The 25,892-nt window shown below is 38.4% G+C and overlaps 2 protein-coding genes across 2 annotated transcripts in view; one reads left to right on the plus strand and one right to left on the minus strand.

Moving 5' to 3' along the window:
• The window catches only part of PKD1L2 (polycystin 1 like 2), a 41,374-nt gene extending 32,336 nt beyond the window's left edge, over nt 1-9,038 (minus strand). The window contains 7 exon segments of the mRNA XM_042797327.1: nt 82-486; nt 1,150-1,379; nt 3,062-3,209; nt 3,632-3,742; nt 4,535-4,720; nt 7,929-8,093; nt 8,651-9,038. Coding sequence (XP_042653261.1) covers nt 82-486; nt 1,150-1,379; nt 3,062-3,209; nt 3,632-3,742; nt 4,535-4,720; nt 7,929-8,093; nt 8,651-9,038 — 1,633 coding nt within the window.
• BCO1 (beta-carotene oxygenase 1) overlaps nt 1-25,892 on the plus strand; it is a 68,602-nt gene that overhangs the window by 31,103 nt on the left and 11,607 nt on the right. The window contains exons 2-4 of the mRNA XM_009967614.3: nt 19,199-19,354; nt 23,041-23,169; nt 24,557-24,686. Of these exons, the coding sequence (XP_009965916.2) occupies nt 19,291-19,354; nt 23,041-23,169; nt 24,557-24,686 (323 nt within the window). The 5' untranslated portion in view covers nt 19,199-19,290. The remainder of the gene's footprint in view (nt 1-19,198; nt 19,355-23,040; nt 23,170-24,556; nt 24,687-25,892) is intronic.

Consider the following 25,892-nt stretch of genomic DNA (forward strand, 5'->3'; position numbering starts at 1 on the left):
CCCCAGGACACCATGACTGTTTATGTGAACTCCTCTACTTGCTTGTGTCTTGGAAATACAGAAGATGTCAGCATGCTGTACCTTCAGAGTGCACGGGAATGATGTACGTTCGAGGTTCCCCATGAGGGCCATCTTCTTTGTGAAAGTGAGTTTCATTAGATCCAATCACCTCAAACTTCAGCTTATCTGGGGCACCATGAGAGACAGAGACATTCATCTCCAGATTCTCCCCCAGCTGCAGAGTGTGAGAAGCTAATGCAGCCTGAAGACCAGATACTGGCTCAATTAAGTGAACAGCAATACTCTCAGAGATCTCCGATGCAGTTGTGTTGCTGGATGCTCGGATTTCCAGCTGATGTATCCCTGGGCCTAGGAGCTCTTGAGAGGCACTGTTGAGTGTCAGATTGTGAGGGACAATTCCTTCCTTTGCATTGGATTCAGTGAGTGTCATGTTATCTGCTAACATAATGTAGGTCACTCCATTGCCTGCAAAAAGACAGTTCAAAATTTCTCACAGCTTGTGTAATAGGCCATCCGATTCTAGCTGCTTTGTGCAGCATTCAGATATTTGTAAAGGAGTCATAAGAAGACTGAATCAATGCAGTCATTTTTAATAAAGTCACTTCAGGTGCTTTTGTGCCCCTTTAGACTCCCTGTGGAAGTCTATTGTGTGTTTTCTGCTGGGAGAGTTAGGGCAGTCGAGAGAATTCAAACATACACTACTGAAATTTGTTTTTTAAGCATGTGTGGATTCCAGGAACTTGAAGTATGAACAAAATGTACACCATCAAATGTGACCAGCTCAGCATGGAATCCTGTTGCCCTCAACCTGAGAAGCATTTATGTGGATTCCTAACTTCAAATATGGAAATATTCTTACTGGATTCATGGGGATTCATGTGACTAAAGTTATACTCGTGCTTTGTCAGCTTTGTGTAGAGGGAAAAACGATTTATATTTATGTTTGAGGTGGTGTAATAGCTCTGAGAAAGAACCCCTCCAATGGAGCTGAGAACATTCAGTTGCAGCAATTAGAGGGAAAGCTTTCACTAAAAAGTATTGTTTTGCATAATGAAAATCTTGCTTCTATCCCATGGGTGGCATAATATTTAGCCTGCCATTTAGATCATGCAGAGTAATTACCCTCACCTCCATTGAGTTCAACTTGAATCCACAACAACTCCCCATACAGTGTACGGCAGTGAGAGCTGTTCCCAGATCCATACTGGCTATAGCACCCAGTAATGCTTAGTTGATCCATCTTATCTTGAACAGTCACCTGCTTCTGTGCCATCACATGCCATTCGCTGGTGGTGCATTCCACAAAAACAGTATACTCTCCAGGAGATGAATATCTGTATGTGATGTTGCTGACCAGTCTAGAACAGAAAGAGAACAGCTGCTTGGTGTAGAAGACTGTCATGGGAAGTCCTTAGCCTTACATGATAACAGAGGGCGCAGTTCCCAAATTTCTGACCTGACTCAGCTCTCCTGCAATCACTGTAATCCATCATGTATTTACACAGAATTTTTAGGGTTGAAGATTGTTCCTTTGTTCCAGATGTCATTAAGGTTGTGGATCAGGGGTTGTCATTCTCAAAGTATATCTATAAGGGTGGGCACATTTCGCTGTAGGGTAGGTAGATTACAGTTCAATAACATGTGGCATTACATCTGGTTTGTGACTTGTTATCTCTGAGCACAGACATGTGACTATGCATATGAGAATATGTAACAGTGCCCTTAATTCTCTATATTTTATTCCCAATTTACCATCTCTTAGATGTATCAGTGGAAGCTGAGACTGCTCAGCATTTTGTCAGAGCACTCCCTTGCTCCCTTTTTTTTTTTTATATATGCAGCTATTTCCATACTTGCCCATGCTAGTGAAATTGTCTCTTCACTCCTGGGTCTGCTGTAGCTCTGGTCATGGCAGAAACAGGAGACCAATGGATATGAAGAAGTCTGTGGTAGTTGCTACTGTTACTAACAAGCATAGGGAGATGGTGAAAAGAACCTAAGGATATCCTTCTTGAATGACATACACCATGGAAGGCAAATAAGTAATATTCCCAACACTATTCTTTCTGAACTCTAAATTCTGACCATGGTACCACCTAGCAAATGCAAAGATCAGGACATATCATCCTTGATAATGCACATTTCTCATTAGCTGTTTTAATGAAGAAAAGGTTTCATTGTAACTGGACTTCAGAAACATGCCAATGACAAGGTCAGACCAGAAAAGGCAATTCCTGTAAGAGTAGATATCAAACCAGACACAGAAATCATATGAGCATGAATGCAAGCCATTTAGTAGGTGAAGTAGAAGGAATTCCCATAAAAACAGCAAGCCTCTGCTTACAGCTAGCAAATCTATTTTACTTAAAGGCTCACTGTCGAAGATTTTTTGTCAAGTTCTTTACAGCTACAGGCATGTGTCTGTAGCTCTGAAAGAATGTTTACTCCTTCTAGTACATTACTACTTTTTGGATTTCATTCTTCTACTCTTACTTTTCTAGTTGACTCAGGTAGGTTTCCATCAGTAGACAAATACATTTCTAGAGCCCTTATCTGTCATTCCTAACAATAGGACAAAAACCTCTGATTTTAAAATCCATCAGAAAAATGTTTGCTCTTTTAAAGACACAATTTTTATGCAATGAAAACAAAAGAAAAACTCCAGAATGCTGCTGTATTATTTTAAATGTTATCAGAAAATACTCTTTAAAGTTGTGAAAATAATGCTTGCCTTTTATTTTGCCAACTACTGACATGTTTTCAGTAATTTTGTGTTTTAGGATCTGGAATAAATTTTCTTAGTAAGAAATAGGAATCACTTGTCATAATAAGCAGAATAAAGATTTTGGTTGGCAGCTTGACATAAAATTTGGTGTTAATTTCAAAACAAGTTTCTGCAGAATCCCAGTGTCTTGTATGTATGGCCTATTATTAATCTACTTAATTTTTAACATCTATTTTAAGAGTCTTGGAGCATTCAATAAAATGCAAGCAGTAAAATTTGCTGGATGTCTGATGATACATGAAGGATATATCTTACGTTAGAGGGTAGTAAGGATCTATAGTGTGGCCATCTCCAGTGCTAATGATACAGGTAAGGTTGCCAGAGTATGGAGAGAGCAGCCAGTTCAAACTGACCATGATATTTTCAAAGACAAAGCAGGTATCTGTTACAACCAGCTGCAGACCTGTAAAACATAATGACAGAATTCAATGCCATTGTTTATCTACATTTCTTACGTAATTCAATTAATTTTCCTGTATTGAGAGCAGGCCTTCTCCAAAACAGAGTTGATTGATGCTAATTTGAGTGCATTAGTGGTGTGACAGGGAGCTGATTATCTCCCATACCTACTGGGCAAGAATCTCATTGGAACATAGTTTCATTTAAGTGTGTTTTATGTGTCTGAATTTCCTGGCTTTGCATCCTATCAAAAACCTTCAGTTAGGACAGGGAAGTTACATTTTTGTGACTATTTTTAGTGGTCACCACTCTTCCAGGTTCTTCCCTGTGGATGGAGCAGTGATTTTTAAGACAAGTATCAATGGTCACAGTGTTACAGCAAAGGGCAAAACAGGCTTTTGGTGTTGACAGCCCCCTCCCACTTACCTTCCTTGCAGTGGTATTGAATAGACAAATAGCTTCCAGAAGCTGGACAAGGATCTCCAAAGAAAGTGCCATCTGCTGCCACCTGGCAGGCCTGAAGACCATGACACTGGCCTGGAAGGAAGGACAGTTTTATATGAACTAGTGGTTTTTTTCTCTTTGACTGTCATAACAGCTCAAATAAGAGATGATTACAGAAACAAAAAGGAGAGGGGAAGCAATATCATGTCACTGATTTCTAGACAAGCTCCCACATCACTTTGACATTAGTATGTTGGTTATTGCCTAGTATTTCTTAGCACCATTCTACTTTATTAGAATAAAGCTGAGTTAGAGAGGGTAAAAACAAAAGAAGTTATGTGTTTTGTTTAATTTTGGCTGGAAGTGCAAAGAATCACGACAGGGACAGGCCATGGTCACTGTTTCACCTGGTAGGCAGTGAAGCCCCGTAGCTCCACAGGCCATGTACTCGTCACACGGCAGGCAGCAGCAGAGCCCTCCTGCCCTCATGTCCCCACGGGTGCCAGCCTCTTCACCCCTCCTGGTTTGGAGTTAGGTTTGTATGGGTGTGTTCTCCCCATCTCTGTCAAACCTAGGGTCTCCCACTGAGTTCATCATGGAATCAGTGTGCCCACATATTTTCTTCATACAGTGAGAGGAACAAGGCGAGCCCTTTGCTCCCCCTCTCCTTCTCTGAATCTTTGCTCCTCACAAAGTCCTTCCTTTCTATCCAGCCTCCTGTGGGAACCTCCTCCATGTCTGAAGTTCTCTGTCATTCCCTTCATTTTAGGAAGAATCCATTTTCCCTTTCACTAACTTTAATGAAATATAAGATGAAGCACTGTAGGAACCAGGAACCTTGGCACATACTCTATGCTTCTGACAAGTAGTGCCATAAGATACTACCTGCTACTTCATCTTTGACACTGATCCAGCTACAGTCTTCATCTGTCTCATACTGGAAAGGAGTCTCCAGTATGCAGTAGTGAGGGGTCTTGCGTCCATAGAAGCTGTCTCCAATTTGAATAACTTTTCCTGATCCACACTGTACAGTGGCATTGTAATTATCACAAGCAATGCTCTGGCCAGATTCTAATAGGAGAAAAAAAATCAGATTTAACTTTTTCAGTTTCTGAAAAATCCTGCTACAATTCTCCTGCATATCCCCCCTTTTTTGTTGTTGTTTCTCTTCCCTTTTCTCTCTAAACAATTAAGAAAACTAAATAAAAGAACAAATAAAATATTTTTCCTTTTTAAAAATCCGAAGTAATAGATCTCTAGTTTCTACTGCCTAAGCAAAAATTTGAGAACGTTTTTAATAAACCAAAATATTTTAATTTAAAAAACAAACATACTTTTGTGGAAAACTTTTAGCATTTGTTTGACCTGCAGTACTGGAAGGTTGAAGTTACTCCTTACTTCTGAATAGAGCTTTGTGGTGGTATGTAATTTGCATGGTATTTAGGTAATTGCTCTGGAGAAAAGTTTGCATCTTAAGTATGGGACCTGATCCCATTTCTGCTACAGAGACACCTTTGTTCCTCTGTGATATTCGACTGACTTCATTCAGCAGGACTGCTCAAAAGAGTAAGGTCATATCTCTAAATGCGTACAACTCATTCTTTGATTAATCTGGGACAGTTAATTATCTTTCAGAATTCTTAGTATCCTGTAGTAATCAGGATACTTAATACCCTGAAGAGGAAGATGTGAAAAGCTGCTCTTACATGGGAGCGTTGCAAAATAATGTTTTTGTTTCATCTGTCTCAGGTTTAAATACATTGTCCTCCAGATGCTGTTTTGATAGTTCCCCTTAAGTACCTTGATTAACAGTGCCAATGTGTGCACACTGCAGTAATTGTGTGCTATTGTTATTTAAAGGCTAAATCTAAGCCTGGCTGTAACTATAGCAACATGATCAGTTTACAGATTAGAGCTCTCTAGATAAACTTGAAAAATAACGTGCTGTTAAATTCTAATATTGACAATCATCTCATGCATTTTTTTGTTCTTTACTTTGCATAGAGAGTTCTCATAGTATTTGTTGTCTCAGCAACTTTTACATGAAAAAAAGATACAGAACCTGGTTTGTGTTCCTATGTACGGGCCCTGGTTCAATACCTGTATTTTTACTACAAGAAATTACTAACCTCCAGAGTACCAAATGGCAGAATAGAAATAATAGGAAACAGCAGTAAGAAAAATTGTTACTTGCATTACGAAACACAAATAATGCTAGGATAGATGGCCAAAGAAAGAATGAAGACAGAACACTGTCTGATTGGTTGTTTGTACACATATACCTAGCTAGGATGATCAAGTAGACCAGTTAGGAATCAGAGATACTAAATTCAAATAGTGGTACCATTTGGAACTACCTATACATTTCATTTGGAGTTTCAAACCCAATGTTAATGTGAACCAAGCCTCACAGTAGCTGTGTGTGAAGGTGTTAAAATATCACCCTGCCCATTTTACGGAGACAAACTGAAGCACTGTCAGGTTGTGGTAACTTCCAAACATTCAGCAGCCAGAGAAGCTAATGAAAATACTGTCTCTGTTCCTTTGGGATATTGGATCTAATTCTTTGCATGCAAAGCTGGTAAAAAAGGAGTCTACTCTGTTACTGAAATATGTATGTGTATTAATGGACATGGGCTGCAGATACTGAAAACAAGGCTATAATTGCCTCAATTTGTTCTTGGTTTCCTGGGTAATGGAATGATGGATGTAGTGTAGGACGTTGTTGCTCAATAATGAAAGTACTGTTTGATTTTAATGTGCTTTAAGTCAGATCCTATGGTAACAGATGATAGCTACCTTACAAACAGACAGTTGTCTACCATGGTGGTAATGGAAAAATAATTTTAGTCTGTTTTCGCAAGGAAAATAAGCTTAAGAGATTGTGCTCTCTGCCAATTTCCTCTCCCCCAATCTTTTTTAATGTTAGTCATCTTCAGCCAGATTTGATGTATAGATATAAACCTCAAAACACCCTAAAACTTCTTGAAAATCAATAGCTAGGTAGGAGAGAAAGAACTACATCAGTGTTTCCATTAGGAGTAGGGTTTATAACCCAATGTTTATCTGTTCCATAATGTGGGATTCAACTGGCCAGCACATACATGGAACTCTGGAGCCACTGCAGAACTGCAGGGGAGGGAGCTGAGAGAGTGACAAGTATTTGCAGAGGTGGGACGTGCTAGAGATACTGGAGTAAACTGGGAGTGCTGTGGAGGAGGGTAGGGAAGGGATGTGGAACAGAAAATCAGGGCAGGAAACAAAACTTTATTAGTTTTGATGATTGTGGGACAACTTGTTATTTATGTCAGAAGTAGTACAGTACTGGACCAGGGCAGTAGCAATTCTATGGCTGGTGGAAACATGTACTTGCAGACTAGATTTGAAGACTTTTTATTAGCAAGCCTACAGCCAGACTGTCCTTCCAGTGCTTATGACCTTAGTCCTAGTTACAGTTTAAAATGCTTGGTTTATGTGCAAAATGTGACGAACACAAATTCCCCTCATATCTGTATGTTTAATGGGATGATATTGCTGACATGCCTTTCCAAGACTGTTCCAGGTCACAGTTTAAGGGACATGATGTCTGTAGATTTTCTGTCTGCGCACTAAAATTCTACCAGGAAGTACGGGTTCCTGTCTGCTTCCTTATCTTGGGGAAGCCCTTGAACTTCACCTGATGGAAGGGTCTGAGAAGAAACAAGAAAAACTTGCTCTCACTTTTGCTTACTCCAGGCTGTTAGGAGTGGTGTCTCTGGAAGCCCGGCTGTATTTTTGCTTCAGCTACAAATGGAAATTATTTTGGCACGTATTTATGATTAGGAGTATTTTTACAGGGCAGTCATTCAGGTCCCACCTAGCTCAGATACTATGGTGGTGTGGGAGTTTATTCTTGCAACCATGCTATTATGCACTACTCAAATTGGCTTTAAACTAGCTAGTTTATGCCCACTGTAGACACAGACTGCTACACATTTAGATTCACTCTCAGATCCATTTCTATTTTACTAGCCCTCTATTGGAAACCTGGACCTGAATGGCTAGTTGCTAAGCACCTACATCTCCCAGTGAGTTCAGGGTTCTTCCTTACTTTGGATCACAGCTTACATCACTGCACTGGAAAAAGAGAACCTGCTGGAGTTATATGACTTTTTACTCGTTCACTTTTAATAGGGTTGATAATTTATTTGTGCAACCACTTTGAAAGCAACAGGGCAATTTATGCACAGTAGTGACCACAGCATGCTCACTTCTCAGTTACAGCTGTTGTGTATCTTACCAAACTCGCAAATGAAGTCAAATTCCTGTCTGCAGTTTTCAGTCACACCCCACTGATAGTTGGCGTTCTTCAGGATGTACCCACATGTGGATGAGAAGGGAGATGGCTGATCCTTATACCAGTTACTGTAGCTTATATTTGAAGTGTCCAGCCAAATCATTGACCCTGTGAACAAAGTTATTGCGTCCCAAATGTTTATTTTCCACAGTAATACAATTACAGAGTCAGAGCCTTCAGAGTGAGACTGCTCTTACTGAAGCAGAGATGATTTAGCCTGCAGAGGGATCTTCAATTAAATTTTATATTGAACCTGATATAATCATTAAAAGAGACACTGCCACTTCCCCCTGTGCTCCCAGTCTCGAGATTCCATCATTTCCCTTGCATCAGATCTTGCAGCACTTCCTAGTGTGATGAATTGGCTCAGGTTGCTCTTTCACTGGAGACCTAACCCAGCACATTTTTTTCACTGGGTCAGCAAGCTGATCTAATTCATCATGTGTTCACACAACCACAAGATCCAATGTAAAGGGTGACAACATGCAACTGGGAAGTGAAGCAGGCAATTAAAACATCTTAATAGAAATCTGAAGTTACAGCAACAGAAGACAGTGGCTTTTCAGCAGTTGTCTACAGAGCGACTAATTGGATTTGCTACCATGTTAAGTAAGTGTCATGGGCTGATACAATTTTAAAGAAGATGTGATTTCAAAACTACCTACCGTCAGTAGTTTTACTCAGCAAGGAGTTGGAGATCAGTCCTATCCACCATTCCTGATCCTCCGCAATATGTTTTTGCAAGAACTCTTGAGTTTCCTCATTTTCAATAAAGACAAGGTGCCCTCCTCCTCTCTCACACCAGCTCTGGGCACTTGTGAAGGTTTGCTGGAGTCTAATAATCTCATAGCATGAATGGTTGAAGTCTAGCTGGTACTCTGTGCAAGGGATTCCTTCATCAGCAGTTGCTTCCTCCACAGCCAAACATACAGCAAGAGATATTAGAACTGCAATCCCAAGCCACATTCTCAGATCAGTGCCCTGTGTAGCACTCGTCTTGCTTCTCACATCACCACTCTTTTTGCTGCCTTCTTCAAATGCTTGAGATGTCATCCTTGTCATGCCATCAGCAGTTCTCCTTCCTCTTTGCTGCTTGCAACAACAGCAGCAATAGAACATGGAGAACATGGAACAAATTGCTTCTAATATATAATGGTGATTGAGTCTGAGGATACATACAAGTGTTGATGCTGTCACTGCAATGGCCATTGTGAGGCCTATTGTCTAAATGTCTCATTCCATGTGAAGTCAGTTTGAAGAGAAGACATTAGAGTATTGCTTTTCTCGTGAGCAGAGAAGATAAAATTGATATATGCTGCTGTTGGACACATGGGAAAGTGAGATAAAGCTCCTACATCAAAGGTATCATTGTGTGAACATTAAAGCTGCAGGTCTTTACAACAACAACAAAGAAATACAATAGCAAGAATGAGAGGAGATTTAGGAAAACGAGGAACACAAGGAGTTATGAGATGAGAAAACACACAGTGTTCCTCTAGATACATTTAATTGCTTTGGATTGCTTTATTTTTATTTATTATTTTAAGTGCTTCTTTTAGATGCTAATTATTTGAGGTGCTTTTGGCTGCTAATGCAATGTCTATAATTATTGTATCATATTCATCCTGCCCACCTGTTTACACATAGGCAGGTTAATCTCATCTGTCCCAAGTAAGCTTCATTTTGAAGTGTTGTGTCTGTTTAGAATTCCACACCCTAAGTGAAATGCTCCCATCATCCCTTAAAAGCTAAGCTGCTTAACTGTATAGAGCTACAGTATTTATACCTGCTAGGAAGTAGAAAAGAAGGCCAGAAGTTACAACAGTAATTTAGAAAAGATGAAAATATTGCCTTAATCATCAGAACAACTTGGGAGCCCTATGTGCACATTCCAAAGGCTGCTGATGGACTTTGGGAAGCCAGCCCAGCAACACTGAGGAGCTGAAATCCCTAAGTGCTTCTGAACTTCCTTACAAAAGACACCCATCAGGTTTACAAGGCCACTGGATTAGCAGAAATACAGTACAAATAAGGATCTTCAACTATTGTGATCCTCCTGTCCTTGGCATTAACTCTGTTGAATTTGATGCAATTATTATTAATTTATACCACATAACCTGAAAGAACATGCATTTATATTTAGATACAGATCAGGGAGCCAGCTACTGCATCACAGATATGCAGGAAGCAGTGATGTTTGGTTGAACTCCTGCATTGCTAAAACGTCACCTGCATTGCACTGTTAAGCTAAAGGTAGTGCACATATTGCACAGTATGGCAGTCCAGCTCTAACTCCAAAGCTTTCTTGCAAAGTATGTATACTGCATCCAATAAGCATTTAAGAGTGATCTTCAGTCCCAAGACCTTTCTGGACCTCCAGTTCATAGTCAACTTGCTCAGCTGGATAAAGGAGGACTATGCTCAGGGTCTTCAAGATAAGGTCCATAGGAAAGTATTTAATGAGTAGGACAGTTGTGGGGGAGGAGAGGAAAGGGGAAGAAAATGCACTGTGATGGAGGGATAGACACTGTGCTGGATGTCTCCTTTCCTACTGCATTTGCAAATCAAGACTTAACTCAGCTATGGAACCCTTGGGGCAGATCCCACATTAATTTCTGACTGATTAATAGGGAGGGCTTATGGAGCAGCTGAGATGTGAATACTTGGACTGGATTTCCCAGCTCTGGAGAAGGCCAATCCATATTCTAATTAGCTGATGGATCTGGCCCAGTCAGTACTCAGACACCCATCCCCTTCCTGGAACAGACCATATAACTGATTATCATCTGGTTCTGTTGAGGAAGTCTCCAAATTAGGAGTCCCTTTTAGGCTGCATACAAAACTTCATAGGCTTCAGTTTGAGAACCCCCAACCCAACTGTTTTATATTCAAGCTATTGCAAAAGTCAGAGCTGAAGGCAGCTGCTGTTCAGTGAGTTGGCCACTGTATATTTTCATGACATTTCCTTCAGAGTCCATGCTTCTTCTTGGCGTGCTGACTTGCCAGGCTCTGCAGAAGCTGGCAGCCAGCCCTCCCATTTTGTCCTTTTAGATATGAAAAACACAGCTTGTTTCTGAAAACATAGATGTGATAGAGACTGTACTTAAATGTATCTGGCTCAGTGATGCAGACTATGAATTTCCATTAGGTGCCATTGACTCATGTTTGTGATTATCGGATTCTGTAGTATTGTCCTGTTCACTCTCTGCAACTGGAAATTTGACTACATGAACATACTGCTAAAAATGCCAGAGCTGGAGGTGCCACAGGCTATCCTCTGTGAATCTGCTTCAAAGCCATTGAAATTAGTGGAAGTCTTGTCTCTGGCTTTGACAGATTTTGAAACAGGCCCTAAAAAAGAACAAATAATGTTTGGAAATGTCTACAAAAAAAGCCAAGCTCTCCAAGTGAGTCTACTGTTGGCAATTTCTACAGCAGTGTGAATTTTTTTCCTAATCTACGGTTGCTATAAGTAACTCTTCAGCTGCCTGCAGCAGATGGGGAATGGAAGAAAGACAGTTTCCCTCTTTTGCAGTTTGTTGACTTCGTATGTTTTAGTGCCAGTAAAGCAGTCTGTCAGTTTATTCTGTTTACCACAAGGAAGAGAAAAACATTTACAGAAAAGACAATGCTACTTTAAAAGCATTAAAATTAGCAACTAGGGTCCTCAGGAAGGGAGAAAATTCCTGAAAGCCCTTTTCACTCATAAGTGAAAACCAGCTTGGTTTCAAATAAACAGTGCTCCATGAATTTACCGTTTTGTAGGAAACATGCCTTTTGCATTCTTCCTCAACAGGAAGACTTTTGTAAAAAATAGTTTTCTCATGCCAGAAATCTGCATGGAAGCATCACAGTATAATGGAGTTTTGGAGGGTTATTTTTTGCTATTTGCCTTTGTATAGTTTGCTGAATTTAAATAATTTAAATATTTTAAGAAGTTATTTAAATAGTCACATAGACTAGTGTGCAAGAGACAAAATGGTGCCCCTTGATGTATAATCTCATCTTCATATTTCAAAAGGCAGTCATGGAAGTGCTTAATTAAAGCGCTCTCATTATCTCAAGGGGGTAGCTGGCAATTACAGTAAGTTCTCCTCTTCCGGCTGCCCGTGGGAATGTAACTGACCCCTAACAGGTATTGTAAAGCCACTCCAGTAACTTCAGGGAAGTGTCAAGCACAATGTCAGCTATATAGGTTTTGGATACACCAAAACCATTCACTTGCTGGTTTTTCTTTGCCTTTTATATAGTTCTGAAGAACAGAGGCAGACTCACAAAAGAGAAGTCTATATAAGCATTGTTTCTGAGGAACTATGAGCACTTTGCTTATAGCCAAGACTTGTTAATCCTTGTTCTGTTAGAACTGCCTGCCTGAAAGGCTGATGTAGTAATCACCCTTACAGCACGTGTTATGTACCGGTGACTTAAACTAAAACATAGTCACCAGCTAAAATAAGGCTTGCAAAGCAATTGTGGTTTGCAAGCTTTGACTAGAAAATAGTGACAAAGCTTTCTCAATATTTTCACACCCTCACTCCAAGCTGCGATAAAGTTATGAATAACTCATTTGTTTATGAACTCTCTTGCGTCTGTTGGAATAAGTCTTTCATTTCTCTCAGAAATGTTTTAGGGGGCCCTGCAGATCTCTTACAGAGTCCTAACTTGCCCTTATGAATTACACCAGGTGGTGGCCACTGAGAGAAAGTTTCTTCAGAAAAGCATTGTGCAATATAAAACATCAAAAAAATCAATGATGAATGATTTATTCTTGGTTTTTGCATGGATCCTTCAAGGTTTATTATTTTTATTGTCGTTGTTGGAAGTAGAAGCTGTTGAAGTGGAAGAAAACTGAAGCATATTTTGTTTACGATGCTGAAAATGTTAATAGGTGTTAAAAAAAAATAATGGTGGCCTACACCAAGGTTCTGTAAAGGAACTTTCTAGGTGGAGTTCACCACTCCTAAAAATTGAACTCCTTAAAACTAGCTCAGTTTTGGTAGCCAAGTTTCAAAGTATTTATCATCACGATTTTTGGGTTTTGTTTTGTTTTTATCTACGGTTATATATGTAAATTATATGCCATTTGTAAATTTAGCTTTACATGCTTGAATTCTTACAGAATAGGAGACAGACAAGCACACACAATGCTTATCTAACATATGTAGGTGTGGTAGGCTTGCCTTAACATCTTTGCAAATCAGCCTTTCATGCCCCAAATTAGGCACCAAGCACTGGATTGCAATTTTTGAAAAATACAAGCCTGAATTCTTGTTCGATGTAATTTATAGCTTTATAGTTCAGGGCACCCTGAATCCAACTGAAAATTTCTTCATGACCAACTGCTACTATTAGGAGAGCATGGCTCATTCATAAGACTTCTGTTCCTGAACATTCATCACCCAGACCTGAGAAAAATCAGTTCCAGAGTTTCACTGGGCTATCCGAGAGCTGGGTGTGCAGACAAGGAGAGGCATGATACCACCACTGACTTCAGGATGGTCCTGATTTGTACCCTAGTGCAGATTATAGCTGCATCATGACAACCTAAGAACATCCTGTGATTCAACAGGACATTGCAGCACAGCAGAATAGCTTGACAATCCTTAACAGAGGCCAAAAAATACTAGATTTGAAGAGTTAAGGAAGTGAAAAGCTGCCAATGGGAAGGAATAGATCACACCCTGTTCATTTTGGCTGTTATTCATTTGCCTTGAGGAAGAGCAAGTAAATTTACTGTCTATAAGAGGATATTACCATCTTGACATTCCTGAATATTACTGAATGTAATGTATAGATTTTATCCGGAATAGAAATATATATACGTTCTATGAATTGAATAAACATATAAATGGAAAACTGATTTATATTACTTTGGCTTTGATGTAGAAAAAAGATTATTTTAGATTATTTTCAGGTATCATTAACTTGAGACAAGACCGTGAGTTGTCCATTTTAGTGTGTCAGGTACACTTCCACAGTGTGCAGAACTGCCTCTTGAAAAGATCTGTTTCATTACTACCCAGATAGGTAGAAAGTACTGAGTACTGAGCAGACTGTCCAGAAAGGGATGGAGAAAAGCCCCTAGGTACATCTACATCTTCCATCTCTCCAGCTGGCTTTAGAAAAAGCCGATCTGCCAATTAGTTTAAGAAGGTGTGTCACAATCATGCTTCCTTCCTTGCTGCTCTCCTGGGCTGCTTGTCCTGATAGTGACACCCAGTCATTTGCTGACTGAAAAGGGTTTGTTTTTGTCATTGCTCTGCTGTCTAATTTTCCATATGGCAACACAGTGGACTTACCAGTGAGCCCTGCCAAGTTGCAATTTTGATGTTATCTTGTTTAGAAAAACAGGGAAAACAATTCTTATCTTTACAGGGTGTAATAATTAAATTAGACATTCATGCCTGGCGTGATGGGGTCAAGATAAAGATAAGTAGCACTACAATCAGGAGTTGCTGGGTCGGATATAATTTCTGTTTATAGGATGTATATGGTTACCTTCTGGCACAAATGTTGCCTGGATAAGTCCCTGAGGATCTTCACCTAGTAACTGTCCCTTCAGAAGCACCTAGTATTGCCTTCAGGCTTGTAGCTTGACTTTTCTCACCTGCCATACAGTTGATGCCTCAACACCTCCCTCTTTCCCATCTAATTCCTATGTTCTATTGCCTTCCACAGCAGAACTTCTACTATTCAAGGGATAAGTGTGCCCCGTAAGAACATTAATTGAGCTAGGGTTATTGATGGCTAAGGTTAGCCTTGAATTCACACAGAAAGTATCAGCACTGTGCTGACACCTCATGTCTTCTTGTGATCGTGACTGACTAAGTGGCACAATTTAGATGTGCCATTACCTTAATATCTTAATAAGTGAACTGTTCTAAGGATTAAAGGTACTCGCTTTGGGTAGAACATTAACTGGTAGATACAAATGGACTGAACTTTTCCTAGCACACACAAAGAGGCAAAAAAAAAATTGCTTGGATCTGAATCTACACCCATCACAACTCCACTGGTGTCTCTGCAGTCACTCCAGATTCCCATAATCGTAAGACTGGCCAGATATCTAAGGCAGTCCAGCTTCCACTTCTTGTTTGTTTTATTTAATTTTGTTACACATTTTTCTTCTGCTTTTTGTGAGCTATTTCTGAGCTTATAGGACATGAAAACGTGAAGAAAAAAGCTGTGTTACAAGTTGTTTTCATTAATAATGTCTCTCAGTAGATATCCAATACCTTACAAAAGAGATCAGCATCACAATCCCCATAATGAGAAGACTGGAGGTCCAGCAGATTCTCTGTTCAGGAACACTGCCTTTATGTTAAGCACTCTACACTCAGATGCCACCTGACTAAATACAGAAAACAGTTCTTTTTAGTTTTTCTGTTATGTTCTCCCAAAGATGTGCAGTAGACTAAAAGGTAGGACAAGGTGTAGCAGCATTAACTGCTGTCCCTGTAAATGTCTAACACCATTTCTACACCTTCAGTCACAGAACTGAATGCCAACCTACATGTTGTCATTCTGCCCACTTGAAAACACATTACTGAACTGTATAACATATTAAATATTAAAACATGTAAATAGTCTTGGGATGTTGAAAGGTGCAGATAAGGTTATAAAAGTCGATGGTGAGGAGGTTTGTGTGGATACTGTGGCTGTTTACTTATTTGAATGTCTAGTGTTTAAATGTTTGGGCATTTGAATGGTTAGGCATTATGATCACTGGGCAGGCTCAATCTGTTTGGATACTGGTATGGGTAGGCTAGCAGTTCTAGTGAAATCTCACAAAAATCTCACAAAAAAATAAAATCTCATAAAGAAAATTAAAATGTCAAAAAATAGTTATTTTGATCCAAACAATACCAATCAAAACAGTATATGATCAAAACTGTTTTGATCCAAACAAAACCTGATCAGAATAACATATGGAAAATACTATTTAAATTCGTACAAACTATATTAGTGGTTTGTGTTTGCAACTATACTTGGACAGTGCAAGAGAAGTGTTCCTAGGTAGTGCTAGTGGTATTTTTTGGAAATTAGATCATGTCAATAAGACAGTATTTAACAAAGATGAGAGCTTTTATCTCTGGCACAGTGGGACAGCAATCAGTGTGATTTCAGCCAGAATGATGTATCAGTCCCTATCAGTTTTACTGTTGGAGTCTTTATTTGGTAACAGTTGATAGTTGAAAGTTCTTAGCACAGCTTAAAGTCATATTCAGGTAATTTGACCTTTGTTAATGGTCTTTAACTAGAACTCTAATTTTCTAAGAGAAAGGTTGAGATTAAAGTAAATTAGGTACTTATATTTCAAAATAGAGGTAAGGAATATTATTGATCTCTCTCTGATTTATAAGGCAATTATTTGCTTCTTGTGTAAGTGAACCAAAAGCAGAAAAGGTAGACACATGGCGATGACATTATTGTTATAGTAGAAATTTAGTTAACCAGCTCCTCTGCCTTGGGAGGTTTTATTTTGGCTGACCACAGGGATCACACCCTAAATGTCATCCCCAGCTTTGAATGGCCAGAGGGAACAATCAGACCAAGGCTGGGCAGGGTAATGCTTTGCTCCAAAGATGTCTCCATGGCCCTTTTTAAGTTTGGGAGAGAAGCTCAAGGCACTCAGAGGCTGGAGGAAAGTGAAAGTCAGAAAGAACCCAAGAGGAAACATCTCATAGCCTTCACCACAATTGTTTAAAGCAGGAAAAAAAGTACAGTGAAGAAAACCTGGCTTTGGTGGGGAGCTGGTAACTTCAAAACTATTGTCATGAGGGTTGAAGAGAGAGAGAGGAAACTGTAGGGAGAAATTATAGATTTGGTTGGGGGAAGATTTATATTTGAAGGATTCTGCAGCTGGATAGCATTTGAAAATGTGGTGAAGCATCAGGAGAAGCTATTCAAACCATGGGATTGGATCATTTGCATTAGGGATTATGTTTTCAATATTCCTTACTGGGAAGAGTATGACAGTACAGTCTCCCTGAGTTTGCAATGTTTTGGTAAACTTTATATATAAGAGTTACAATGTGTCTGGTAAACCCCAAATCAAAGAGCTACTGGCAGTCTCTCCAGAGGGGGTTGTATTTCCTCTATCTTCTCTAGCATATGGAGCTTTGTAACCTTTTTAGAATGCGAGAAGAGACATTGTGAAATAATAAATTAGAAAAGTCACCTAGTCCACATTTACTTCTGCTGATAATTACACATTATAATCAATAAAAATCAATGCTTTGATATTTCTCCATTTCAATGTAAAAAGGGGAAAATTACACAACAAGAAAATTAATCTCTCCATATCTTATTAAACTGCTTATCTGTCAATAGTATGATGAAAACAACAACAAAAAAGGGGTTTGCTGGCAAAAGAAGTATTTTTCCTGACAAGCAGGAAAAATGAACTTTGTAAGGCCTCCTTATTTGAGTTGTACAAAATATGGGACAAAACTTACAGGCACAGACACCTGAAATTAGATACCAAAACACATTTAGGTTGATTTCAAAAGCTGCTGGATATCTGTATGTCCTTGTTCTTCCATTCAAATAACTTTTAACAAGGTTTCCATTTATCTCATCTTGGCTGAACCTTAAGTTGCATGAACAGTCGTGATGGAGAAGGTCAAAAGTGGTTTGAATTAATCTTTTTTATTGCTTGCTTGCTCTATGGAAATCTTCCTAGTACTGCTACAGATTAGACCACTCACAGGTGAGATAATTAAAACTGCAGCAGTAAGAGTTGTGGCCATCTAAATGGATGAGGATATGCTGAAGAGAACATATTAAAGCAAGGCAGAACAACATGAACAGAGAAAATGTCCCCATATCTTAGTGGAAATAGTGTTAGAGAGCTTTGCTTTTTTGCCAGATCACATCCAGTCTCTAACACTGCTGAAAAATCTCTTACTTGGTTTTGTGTATACAAGTAAGTCTACATCTCAATACACACACACACACACACTCTCACATATATTCAAATATATTTATGCATATATATCTGCATATGTGTATGTATATTGACTTTGATACCCTTCATCTACAGCCTTCTGGTTCAATCCTGGTGTTTATTAGTACTACTAATTCCAACAAAGCCCATATATTTTCTTTTTTAATCTGGCTTTTTATTTTATCAGCTGCTTCTGTCAGTGCTCTCCAGAGACAAAGGCATGCTATCTGAGTGATCTCCCCAAGTGAGGATAAGCCATCAAGCAGACAATAGGTTAGGAAGAGAGGAGTAACATATACAACTGTGTCAGAGCAGACTGTAACACAAATTGTGTTTTAAATAAAATAAATATTTACAATTAGAAAAGATCAGTCAGCCTTAAGAAGGTATGTTAAAACATTTTGGGGACAATGGTGATTTAGCTGAAAAAATCGGATTTTAGGGTAACCTCATACGAAAGTGCACAGTATATAATTGTGCAAATAATCTTTTTATCCTTCATGTTCAACGGGGCCTATGATTTGCTCAGCAATCATATAGTTTATATTGAAATAATTCTTTTCGCAGAGGATTTTAAAATTAACAACATTGAACTCAGGTAAGTATCATCTAGAAACAGAAGTGTGAAGTTAAAAATCCCCCTTATTTTTAATTCCTGCCATACTTTCACAGAGTGGATTCAGGTCACATATGGGAGAATATGTTATTGTGATTATTTGTGAAAAGATGTTTAATTCAAAGATGTGCCACACAGTTCACTCTGGAACAGCTTGTATATAAAGAAATACAGCACATGACTGTTCAGTGATGATATTCTGTTAATTAATAGAATAGCTTAGTTCAAATTTCACAGAATGGAAATAAAAGGATGACACCCTGCTCTGCAATGTTTGCCACTCCCAAAGAGCCAAATTCAGAACAGTGGGTAGAGATTTTTTTTTTTTCTCTCCTTACCTGCCAAATGGGGCAAGCAGCCCTACGCAGTGTCTGAAATTTTATCCAAAAAGCTGAAAGTGATGTTTCACAGTCATTCCACCTGACTCCTGGGTGTGCCTGGCTGCTCCAGATAGGATCATAGGAGCAAACAGGGGAGTTACATTTTTCTTACTTCTTTGAATCAGTGAAAGAGTTAATTTTAATGATAATGTGCAAGAATTATAGCATAAATGCTAGGGATTAAAGATCAGCTATTATAAATTGTCAATCTATAAACCACCAGCCACTAGCCTGCATTGCACTTTGACCTTATCTTTATATGTAACAGGAAAGAGCTGTTCTTAGCCCAGGCAGGAGAGGACCACTACGGCTGCCGGAGCAGCTGGGTAGAGGACACAGAAACTGTTTATTACATGAGACATGGATGCGATATTTGGTAGAAATAAAGAAGAACATCCAGAGCCCATAAAAGCTGAGGTGCAAGGTAAGTGAAAGAAAATCTGTTCTAATACATGTGGTTACTTTGGTGTTTTCAAATGTGTCAGGACTGAAACACTTGTTCACACAAGACAACACTGAAAAGAGAAACTGAGAAAACGAGAAACTAAGTGAACTTTGTTTAAAGGATTGATCTCAGATAATATTTGTCCTCTGACTGTGGGATTTTTCTCACTTTATGGGTATTTCTGTGTACTTTTCCAAAATGTCTGTTTGAACAGGATTCACTGAAATTGGTGGTGAGGGAGGAAGTCTCGGGATTTAATCTGGTGACATCCCCTCCCCCATGGCTCTGCTCAGGCTTTTAGTTTCCGCTCTGTAACCCTTCCCTACCCTCCCTCTGGCTGCTCAGTCTTCCTTGTCTCCTGGAGAAAGTCACTAAAATTGGCTCCAACAATCGTATTTCTAAGTAGAAAAGCAGCAGGAATGGCTGCCACTGTGTGCTGTTAAAAAGAGGGTTCAGAAGTTAATCCAGTAAAAATTGCGGTGTATCCTTCAGCAGGATAGATTCAAGAGTCTCCCTAGGGATGAATGCTTGATCAGTCTATTATTTTTATGGCTTTTTTTACTTTACAGATGAGGTTTTTGCTACAGGTACAGGAGAGATTTGTTGTTGAGAACCCCTGTTTAGTAAACATATGCTGCATTGTTTGTAATATGTAGTCCAAGAAATGAACGGCATCTAATACCAATTTTAAAGTACAACACTTAAAAAGATGACAATTAACACTTGCATGACTTTGTTGTTGTTCAATTTGGTGGCTGAATTCAAAAGATTTTGCTTCAAGTCAGACAAATTGCTTTGTTATAATTTGCAGTGGGTTTATGCCTTTCAATATTTTTTTTTCTCAAGATAAAAACTTATTATTGAAGTGTCTGAAGCTGTTCTGCAAAAAATAAAAAAAAAAAATAAATTTATCAGACCTGATCTGTGTTATGGAATGGCTTATTTGAACAAAGACTGCATATTTCAGTAAATAAAATCATGTATATAAAATATTCCTTCAGTGGTAATGATGATTCAGTATTTACCAATTATGAAAACTAAAGAAAATTTTGACCTCCTTAAATATTTTGCTAGCCCTGAGCTCTGCCAGTATTTTGGCTCCTTGTTACTCAATATGTACACTGTAAATATCACCCATACTTCTAACGTAAACCGTAATATAACCTGTGCTCTCCTAAACACTGTACAGCCATGTCACTGTATAAGACTCGGTTGCTATGATAGTTAATAAATTTCCAAATATTTGGAGATTTTACCATGTCACTTTTGTGTCCTCATGTGGTACAGAAAATTATCATTATTTCTACTTCAGATAAAAAGTCTAAAGCAAAAAAGATACAAGGTCCAGATTTATAAAGCTATTTAAGCTCTTTAGGATACTGATTGGTAGCCAGTGTGATTTACAGAAATTCTTAATTCCCACTAAGATGAATTTTTGTCTGAAAACCTCACTAGATGACCCTTTGCTTTTCATACTGGAATTATGCCAGAAATTACACTGAATTACAGCAGAAGTTTCAGAAGCTGCATCAAGTCCACAGTGCCTTAAAAAGAAGATCCCCTTTTATCTCTTTTTATTTCTTCCAGTTAAATTATTTCACTGGCCTGTCCTGGAGCTTTTTGAGCATCTTCATTCGGAGATAGAGGAATAATGTCTAAACAAAATGTTTAGCCCTAGGAGCTGCAAGATGTTCACTGAATTGCACAAATACCTGCTTGTCTTGATTTATGGGCCCCAAAGCAGAAGAGAGTTTTACTGGGCCAAAATCTCACAAGACCTCATATACAGCAGCAGTATTACATTTTCACTGCAGGGAAAGAAGGGCTGGTTGCAGCAAGACCGCATGCAGTCAGCCCCAGCTCAGTGTTAGCAAAAAGTTGGTTGCAGCCCAGGCTCATTGCACAGATTTACAATCACAAATGGCATTGGTAGGCGAGTAGGAGCACAGAATATACTACACTCACTACACTGCAGTTGCCTACAAAATTGGAGAAATAGCAGAGCCTGCAATCTTCTATTGCCAAATAACAGAAAACTGCAGAAAGGGAAGCGGCAAGAGAAACACTTGTATTTTAGGCATATAAGCAGACTAAACTTGTTCAGCTATTAACGTTCAATAGTCAGCCAAACAAAAATTATGTATCTATTTTGAATATATACTTTCTTAAGATCATAATCCTATTCTCTCTGAAGGATTCTTTTCTTTTGCTAACTTGTGATTTCCTCACTGTCTTCTAACCAACAATATTTTTAGATACTCAAGTTTTGTGCAGTTATCTGCATTAAAGGTTAAACCTTGTTCATTTTATACAAAAAAAGTACTATAAATATTGTATTGGAACTTCTTGTATTAGAAAGGCAAGTAGGTTTGGTTTTCAAGGCTCTTCTAGAATGTAATAATAATAATAATAATAATAAAGTCCATTGCATCAACAATTTTTTATCTTCCTCATGTGTTCCAGAACTGTAACCCTAATGAAGTTGTGTGTATATTGTGGCATACAATATTAGATCGTTATCCTGACTGAGAATATATTTTAGGTAAAGCTGACATTTACTCCATATCCTAACATTGCATTTGGATGGTTTTCCCTTGTGTCCTTAATGTAATTTGTTTGAAGAAGTGGCAAATGCCCTTGTTTCCCTTAGCTAAAGGTCAAAATTGAAGAAATATTCTCTTAGAAAGTGGCCAAAGTCCCTTTAGGATCTCAAGAATTCTTACAGCAAAACAATTGTTACCTCTCTGCAACTGCATCAACTTTGACAAAATTGAGTATTTGTAGTGGACATTTCTATCTGTTATAATGGGATTATTAATAAGAAAGTGTGTTAACATATTCGACATAGGGTCACAAACTAAATGGTAAGAAAAATTAAAAGTTTTGAATAGCTTTTTATGCAGACAATGTTCTGTGCAGGAGTTGTGCGGGAAAGTAGTATGTGATCTTAAATGTTCCCTTAGGAGGCATACGCACAAAGAAGAAAGTGAAGCTTTTAATTTAATATCTGATATGCTTTTGTTCAGCTTTTTAACTTCGATGACATTATTTAATTGTTGTTATTCTGTATGTCAAATGGTAGGTAATGTATTTCTTGCAGGGATTAGATGAGGAACATTTCCTATTGAAACCTCAACAATACTTATATATTTTCAATATAATATTCCTACCTTTTGTTTGTGTTCAAAACACCTATGTTATCACTAGTGTCACAAAAGCACTCCCAAGATGGCACTATATTATGCTATGTAATTTAATTAATGAAATTTTTACTGGAATTTATTTAGCCTGAAGTCATAGAACCTATGAAATAGCTTTTCCTGGCATGAGTAAAAGGGTTTAAATGTATCACTTTAAAATCTGAGTGCAGGAAAGAAAGGTCCAACTTTATTTACTTCCTGATATTTAGCAAATTACTTTCCATCAATCTCATGGTTTTATAGTAATCTCATATAGCAATATTCATGCAGAATAGTACTAATGCCCCATTTTTGAGCACATAATATTTTAACTAACTCAAACTCCAACATAACTATATGCTATTACAAATCTTGACACACCGATAGTCTGTCTGCCTATATGAAGCCTATGCCCTTAGGAAAATTGTCCTGTAACATGCCCCTCACCTAATTGAATGGATATTGGTATCGCCTTTTTGTTTATAGGTCAGTTGCCCGCTTGGTTGCAAGGGATACTTCTCCGCAATGGCCCAGGGATTCACACAATAGGGGACACCAAGTATAACCACTGGTTTGATGGCTTGGCTCTGCTGCACAGTTTTACATTTAAAAATGGTAAGTTGTTGCACATTAGATTAAAAAGAGCTCAACATCCTAAATCTTGGCGCCTTATATTGCTAATTCCGTTTTGATTAGCGTTAGAATGTTGCAAATTTCAGTCTGCTGAGTGGGATGTGTGGTGAGGTGGTACCCACTTTGGGGAAGGTCTCTCCAAACATACCCTCCCACCTCACCCTTCACAGCAGCAGCAGGGCTGTTATCAGAGATAGATGATATTGTTTTATTTTCTGGAGTGCCAAAGTTCAATATTGTCTGCACTGCAGGATAGCCTGCAACCAACTCCGAGCAGGTCACTGCAGGGTGGCTTTTGCCTTCTACCCAGAGCAAGAAAACCTCTATTTTTTTCAAACTGGATCAACCAAAAGTACTGTAATATCCAGAGGTTTTTCTGTTGTGGATGAACAACCTAGTTTCAGGGAAGACTAGCATTTCCCTTTTGGGGTTTGGTTGCAGCTATAACAGCTGCCAGGACAGAAACTGGGCCACTGTGTCACTTCAAATATCAAACCTCACATATGTGTACTTGACATCCCTACAAGCAGTCCTCCTACTTGTCATCCTTATGGAGGGAAAACAGGCAGCTCCTCTATCCAAAACAATTTCATTTTTTGTTTTTAATTAAAGCATTTTTTATCCATTCAGCTGTTTTACAGTTTGAGGCAGGATGTTCTACACCTAGATTCTTGCTGCAAAAAGTATGTATCTGTGTAAGAACTGGGTTTTACTCCTGTCATCCACCATTGCCGATGTTTAATTTTTAGTTTCTGTTTCAGTAATTGAAAGCATTTAATTCAACTGCAGGATGTCCTTGCCTGTCCAGCTCTACATTCTTAACAAAATATCCTATAAAGAAATGACAAGTGTTTATTAAATGGTCATTATATTTTACTTACCTAAATCAAAAAGAGCTCAGCTAGTTCAAGTATAGTGGTCCAATAAATTGTTTAGGAAAGACATTGATTCCTTCAAGCAATTTGTTACTCTTTCTTAACTAAATTTTGCCAATACAGGAGATTTATCACCACCCACACATTGATGTATATTTAGTCATTTTTACACAGATTGTTTTGGATTACTGGAATTGTTTATCCAAATCCCTCCTTTCCTCTCCCCAGTCCACTAGTGTTGTCCAAATGTGTTGGGAGTCAAGGAAGCTAAACAAATTGTTACCAGTCTCAGCAGCCACAAGAACACTCCTGGGTTCCTTAGGGAGCTGAAGAAGCCTTCCAAAACAGGGATTTAGGGGCATTGTTGGTTTCACTGCAAACTTTTCTTAGCTAAAGGACAGCTGCTTCAGAAACTCTTTCTCTGACTTTACCTATACTAATTTTCTAAAAAACTCAGTATGAAATGTGATTGAAACCTGTTTGGCCCTTGTCAGGTGAAGTTTACTACAGAAGTAAGTATCTCCGAAGTGACACATACAACTGCAATATAGAAGCAAACCGAATTGTGGTGTCTGAATTTGGAACTATGGCTTATCCAGATCCATGCAAAAACATATTTGCCAAGTAAGCAATGCTTTTTCCAACAAGATTCTTCTGTCTACTTCTCTCTCCAGCACAGATGTCTTTCTGTTTACCCTTGACACATATTTACAAATACAGAATTTGTTTTGTAAATTTACAATTGCTAAATATTGAAAAGGCCAAGAGATATATCCAGCACTGTACTCTATACGGATTATTCTAAGGCAAATATTTAAAATTAATTTTATCAGCAATATTGGCTGTTTTATTCACTATCGCAAGTAGATTTTATTGTAATTTTGAAAAAACAAATATTTTCTTTTTCAAGTGTTTCACAGAACTTTATAAAAATGATACTCTGTAAGGGGAGAAGCAACAAGAAAGTAAAAGATTAAGAGATGGGGAAGACATTTATGCAAAGTTTATTCAACAAAAAGAAGAAAAGCATCAATAACTGAAATAAAATTATAAGAACTTCTGGATTAAAGACCATTTTTACCAAAAAAAAAAACCCCAAGTGATGAAAAATTTCAATTGTTTCTTGAGTCAGGTGCAGTGCTTTGAAGGTCTATACCCCAGGCCTGAGCTAATCTTATGTTCAAAATCAGAACCACTTGAGATCACTACAAAAGCTGCTTTCATACTGTTAGCAAGGATGATAGGCTGTATATGAAAGGCAAGGTGTAAACAGTCATGTTATCACCTGTCCTGTAAAATTGGCTGTGGGTATTTCCTAACAAATGCAAATAGCTCACCCATCTCTTCCTGGCTGAACTACTTCTAATGACCTTGAATTTGATATTTGCTAAGAGCACATGCATGGAGTTATTGCAAAGTAGTTGACATGTTGTCAGTTGTTACCCTGAGATAAGATGCTTTTCTTCCCTCTTCCAGAAGTGATAGGGTAACACTGCCATTTTAAGTTCAAAAGGGATATAAGCAACTTTGTCTTGGCTTCAAGTGAATATGATAAAATCCTAAACTCAAAAGGAAAACTGTCAAGTCCATATGTGAAGTTGGATCTTCTTTGAAATCATAATTGTGATATGGGATAACACCAGGAATTAAAATATTCCATCAGGGAGTATATGAATCCATCTGTTTTATGAAGGCATACACTGAAAAACCTACCAGCTTTTAGGTAGAAACTGTTAGGCCAAATTTTCACAAGGTATGCATGGGAGACTGTGTAATTAGCCCATCCTGATAAACCAGTGCATATTTTACAGCTGACAGCAGGACTGGGCC

This window comes from Tyto alba, unplaced genomic scaffold (assembly GCF_018691265.1).
Source record: "Tyto alba isolate M040663 unplaced genomic scaffold, T.alba_DEE_v4.0 Super-Scaffold_26, whole genome shotgun sequence".
Classification (NCBI taxonomy): Eukaryota; Metazoa; Chordata; class Aves; order Strigiformes; family Tytonidae; genus Tyto; species Tyto alba.